The sequence below is a fragment of the Mustela nigripes genome, chromosome 6 (assembly GCF_022355385.1).
Source record: "Mustela nigripes isolate SB6536 chromosome 6, MUSNIG.SB6536, whole genome shotgun sequence".
Taxonomy (NCBI): domain Eukaryota; kingdom Metazoa; phylum Chordata; class Mammalia; order Carnivora; family Mustelidae; genus Mustela; species Mustela nigripes.
In genome coordinates this window covers 73648405-73654404 of record NC_081562.1, presented here as the reverse complement: position 1 = coordinate 73654404, position 6000 = coordinate 73648405, and the positions used below count along the sequence as shown (strand labels likewise).

The 6000-nt window shown below is 43.1% G+C and overlaps 1 protein-coding gene across 2 annotated transcripts in view; it reads left to right on the top strand.

Annotated features, from left to right (window-relative positions):
- Positions 1-5049: 5049 nt before the first annotated feature.
- The window catches only part of PKP2 (plakophilin 2), a 90581-nt gene continuing 89630 nt past the window's right edge, over positions 5050-6000 (top strand). Inside the window, exon 1 of one of the 2 annotated variants that reach the window (XM_059402886.1) lies at positions 5050-5404. In XM_059402886.1, the coding sequence (XP_059258869.1) occupies positions 5182-5404 (223 nt within the window). In that variant the 5' untranslated portion in view covers positions 5050-5181. The remainder of the gene's footprint in view (positions 5405-6000) is intronic. The other variant, XM_059402885.1, reaches the window with a different exon arrangement.

Genomic DNA, 6000 nt, shown 5'->3' with positions numbered 1-6000 from the left:
CACAGCTTTATAATGCGGTAATTTTTAAAATTTAAATAATATATGACATTGTTAGATCCATGTGATGTTAGATCTTCTACAAAGTTATAGAAAATCATTTTTTCTGAATTTATCTGATACCTTCATAAAGTTAAAAATCACTATATGTGGGGACGCCTGGGTGGCTCAGTGGGTTAAAGCCTCTGCCTTCAGCTCAGGTCATGATCCCAGGGTCCTGTGATGGAGCCCTGCATGCGGCTCTCTACTCGGCGGGGATCCTGCTTCCCCTTCTCTCTCTGCCTGCCTCTCTGCCTACTTACTACCTCTATCTGTCAGATAAATAAATAAAATCTTTTAAAAAAAAATCACTAAATGTTGTTCCCAACAATCCCAGTTACAACTGCACCCAAAACCATAAGACACCTAGGAATAAACCTAAGCAAAGAGGTAAAAGAAATCTATACTCTGAAAACTATAAAACACTTATGAAAGAAATTGAAGAGGACACAAAGAAATGGAAAAACATTCTATGCTCGGCCTCTCTGGCCATCAGATGAAAGTAGTGACAGCCATTAATGTAGCAGCTGTAGTCATCCCCCCATGAGGTACTGAGCTCATACATGTCCATGAGTCATGATTTAAAGAAACTGTTTCTTTTTTTAGGGAAACTCTACATCCAGTGTGGCACTTGAGCTCACAACCTTAAGATCAAGAGTCTCAAGCTCTACTGACTGAACCCGCCAATCGGCCCTAAACAAACGGTCTTGAAAGCCTCAATAACTACAAACAAATCACTCATTGCCAGCCCTTATGGTTGCCCACCTGATTTCCACCTCTCACATCACATTTGGGGTCTTTAAAAAGGATAATTTCAGCCTACATACTGACAATGTACCCCAAATAGCAGACAAGATGAACATCTGCATTAAAGATAAACATCTTAACCCTCACTGGCATTAAAAGTTCCACATGTACATGTACATGTTCAGAGCTTCCTTTTACACTCCTAATTCAGGTTCATTGTATGTGGCTAATGAGAAAACTGTTACCCATTGCCTTGGCAACATATCTGTTTGCTGAAAGGAGAAATAAAACCTGAGGTTTATTTTAAATTTTCTATCTGTCAGGTCGCTTACAATAAATTAGGAAATATTTTTTTAAAAACAGTAGATATTAGGGCACCTGGGTGGCTCAGTCAGTTGAGCATCTGACTTGGGCTCAGGTCATGATCTTGGAGTCCTGGGATCAAGCTATGAGTCAGGCTCCACACTCAGCGACGAGTTTGCTTCTCCCTCTGCCCCTGCCCTTGCTCTCTCTCTCAAATAAATAAATAAATAAAATCTTTAAAAATAAATAAATAAAATAATAGATATTAATAGGCTACAAATAGTAACAGGAAATTGTTTCATTCATGAAAATGTGTTAAAGCTTTTTTTAAAAAAAATATGAATCAAAGAGTTTTGATGCCATTAATATTTTAATGAAGAACATTAAAGAATATTTCTGTTCTAAAATTTATACTATAGTCTTCTAGTAACTTCCAGAATTTTACAGGGAATTTTACAGGGAATATTACACAGCTAATGGGTAGGATACCTAGAATATATAATGATATCTAAGTCACTTTTTAAAAGATAACAAGTTACCAAAAGAGTTTGAAAGCCTAAATAATTATTGGTGACTAACAGTTGTGGCGTACTCATTACGTACCGTGAATATTGGAATTTCCCATATTGGAATTTATAAATGGTAAAAGAAAATAAAGGTTACTGTGAGGACACCCTAACTGTAGATTTGAAAACAATAAAAGATTAGTGCTTTAAGGCTATAATGTATAAATCAGATAAAAATACAAATTTAAACTCAAGAATTCTTTGAGTCCTTATTGCAGATTTTTCAACAGAAGTAACCTAATAATTCAGTTATCTATTATTTATAATCCACTTCAACATCTCTATGGTTTTACTTTTTTTCCCTTTGATTAATAAGTTTCTATTGATAAATGAAAAACAAAAGAAATGGAAGCATTTTCAAAACAACCAAAATACTAAAAAGTAGCAGATTGCAGATCCCGAGCCAAATACCACAAAAATATTCACAGAACTTTATTTCCATGCCATAATTTGTTGGCCAGGAGCCATCCTTAGCATTTAATCTTAGGGCTTACTCTCAATTTAGGAAGTCAACTAGGCAGTATTCCCAAAGAATATGACAGGACTTGCACTCTGTTGGAGAAGAAACACATCTATTCTGTGTTTTGGGGGCACAATATCACTTCCTTACCCTGTAGTTAACTATTGCTATTACAATAGGATTCTCACGTCCAAAGAGATCCTTTTAGTGAGTTTATATATTTATCTTAATTTCAAAGAGGTTGTTATACTGAACCATTGAATTATGAAAGTATTCTAAAATTATTTCAATTTAGTTTGTTTTTTATTTACAGGGAATATTACACAGCTAATTGGTAGGATACCTAGAATATATAATGATATCTAAGTGACTTTTTAAAAGATAACAAGTTACCAAAAGAGTTTGAAAGCCTAAATAATTATTGCTGACTAACAGTTGTGGCGTACTCATTACATACCATGTAAAATACTAAGTGCTTTTAGGCAAGATTCATTCATTCATTCACTCAACATATATCTGTTGTCTCTTGTGTGCATTATCCTAGGCCTGGAGAACAGCAGTGAACAAAACAACATCCCTGCTTTCCTGAAGTTTATATTCTAGTAGGAAAAAATCAACAATTAGGTAAGTAAGACATAAAGCATGTTCAATGGAATAAGTACTATGGGAAAATAAGCAGCAAAGGGAGACAGTGAGTGATTCTGTGTGTTTGTGTGTGTAATCTCATTGAGATAAGTTGACATATGAGCAAAGACCTGAAGGAGGTGAGGAAATCCAAATGTGGATCCCAAAAGATATTTGTTAAAGAACATTAAATAAGTACTTATTAAGTACTCTTATGAACCTCTTATTTAATCCTCACAGCTGCACTTCATGGTAGGTACTTTTATTGCTCCCATTTTATAGGGAGCTCAATAAATTTATTGAGGCTCAATAAATATAAGGAAACTTGTTGAAGGCTGCACTATTCACAAAGGCAAGATCGGATCTGAACCCAGATCTGCCTCCCCCACAGAGTGAGTGAGGCTTTTTAGCCATCTTCCTCCTGTCGAATCACCTGTGTATCCCATAACAAGATTTCTACAAGTTCAATATCGGTACCTACCTAAGAAGATAGTGAATTACAACATCAACTTAAAAAAGAAAAAAACCAACTTGAGAGGAAAAAAGTAAATGAAGTTTGGTTCAGTCAAATAAATAAATTTTTAAAAATTCCTCTCTAGTCCCCTGGTGAGGGGTCTAGATAAAGTGGGTACATTATGGCTCTCCAGGCACAAAATCAAGGATACCTCAGTGGGTCTTATGAAGGCTGGTACTGAAATGTCTTTCAGTGCAGCACTATCAGGGCTGCAAGAAGAGGCCATGAGTAGGGAGAGGGGGAGAAAAAAAGGAGAGGATAGGAACTGAGTCTGATGTTGGAAGTTTCTATCACCACTTTCCCTTCAGTTCACTGGTCTTTTCAATTGAATCTCAGCACCAGGGTTGAATGTTTACATCTGGCTGTGGAACTGAGCCCTTCACGAGGTATCATCTACTTCAGGGCGGTCCTGCTGTGAGGAATTAAGATCATCCACAGGACTTCACTAAAGCATTACATTGCCTAAGGCCTTAGACTTGTGGCCAGCTGAGAAAGACGGATAGAACTATCATCACTCTACTGTCTAGGCTTTGGGCCCCTTGATTCCCTCTTCACTCCCTGGAAGCACGTGTACCTATGCATGAAGTGTGTGTGTAAGGGTAGAAATGTATGCACAGGAGAAGGGGGAGGCTGTGTTCTCCAACCACTCCAGACCTGAACAAATGGAGTTTTGCAGTAATTGAGTGATGTGAGGGAAAGTGAACATACAAACCCAAGCAATTAAAGGGAAGATTATCTTACTTAATACCAGGGATAGATGTTTTTCTTTCTGCCTCTCAAGTCCAAAGAGGATAATCAGGACGAGTGACTTGCTGTAAACTTTAAGGTCAAGGACCCTTTCTGTTGAGCTTGGCTCTCAAGTTCTCAGTAGTCAACCGCGCGTGAAACATAATTAATAGCAAGATAAATATAAGTTGTGGAGGATACAATGGAAAGTCAGAGGCCACTTCCATGGGCCCTCTACAAAAACCCCATCATAAACAGACTTAATCAACGTTAGCAGGGCTGTGAAACAGTATCACCTACTAAAAGCATGCTCTTCTCTAGAGCTCTTATTGGAGTTTCTCTCTGTGGGCGTGTTCGTAAGGGAGTGGGTGAGCAAGAGTGTACTGGGTACAATTTGTGTATTTACAAGAGAAAACAGAAGCTCTGAATGAGGAAGAACATATGTTTCTGGGACTGCATCTGTGCAAAAAGTACAGAGCCCCTGAAGTTGTACGGAGAGGGAAAAAAACCTTTAAAACGTCTTTTATTTCACACACATCATCTTCTTGGCACCTTTCCCTCCTACTGCCCTTCCTGCCTGACCTTTCTCACCCTCGGGTCCAGGAAAACCATGAAATGTTGAACAGTCTGGCAGAGGCTGCCTAACCAGATAAACTGCTCACTTGGGGATCCCACAAGCGAATCTTAGCCCAGGATCATAAGTGACTCTCCAGGGCGCACCTGCCTAGAGGGCGGCTGCTTCTGCAATTAAGCGGAAATCACATCCTCTGCCAGAGCGGCGCGGACGCCGAGTGCTGCAACCAGAGCCGGGCGCGGCCCCGGCAGGCGGAATCCGAGGTGACTCGGTGGGTTTGCGCGGCCCCGGGCGGACTGCGCCTCGCACCCATCTTCCCCGCAGGGCGTCCAACCCGCCAGGTGTCTGCGCGCGGCCGGCCCCGCCCCCGCTCCCAGGCCGAGTGCGCGTGCCTGGCCGGAGCCGTGCCCCCTGCCCGGGTGGGTAGAGGTGCGGTTGGGGGGAAATCTGGGCCTCTGCTCTCGAGGCCGCGCTCTCCCCGGCCCGGGCCTCTTACCAAGCGCGAGGGAGGCGGGGCTGGAGGCGGGGCCTGGGCGGCGGGGCGGGGCTCGCGCCAGTGCCCCGGGCTCCGCGGCAGCTTCGTCCGCAGGTCTCCCAGCAGGCAGGCGGCTTCGTCGCCCCCTCCGGCCCCATGGCAGCCCCCGGCTCTCCGACTGAGTGCGGCTACATCCGGACAGTCCTGGGCCAGCAGATCCTGGGGCAGCTGGACAGCTCCAGCCTGGCTCTGCCCTCTGAGGCCAAGCTGAAGCTGGCGGGGAGCAGCAGCCGCAGCGGCCAGGCGGCCAAGAGCCTGCGGATCCAGGAGCAGGTGCAGCAGACCCTGGCCCGGAAGGGCCGCAGCTTGGTGGGCAACGGTGAGTAGAGCCCAGCCACACGCCGCAACGCCCCCATCCCACCCTTATCCCTTCCCCTTCCTCATTCTCAGCGCCCTGTTGCTTCGACTCGCTGCTTTCTGAGGGCGCGGGACCTGGTGTTCTGCCCACCTGTTGCTCGCAGTCCCTCCAGACTCAGACCCACTTACTTCGGGAAAGCACTCTTTTAAAATAACCTCTTTCTCAGCTTCTTCGTATACGCATCTACATATATTTATATAAATATGAAAGATTTCAATACAAGATTTTCACCCCTTCCTTAATCTCCTTCCCCAACCCCCACCACTAGAATCGTGGACTTAATCTGGAGGCTCTGGGAGTCTATAAACACTTTGAGATTCTGTGAAGAAAACGGGTATGCTCATTTTTTTTCTGGAGGAGAATGCTCCTAGCTTTTATTAGACTTTTAAGAATCCATACCTCTCTATGAATTTTTTGAAAGAGAAAACCTGAAAGTACTGGCCCTCCCTTTTACAACCTGTAAATTGCGATTGTGGTGCCTCGCGCAGGTATTTCAGGGCGCTCCACCCTGTGTACGGAGAGAGTGGTTGGTCTAGGAAGTGAAAAAAATTGAGTAG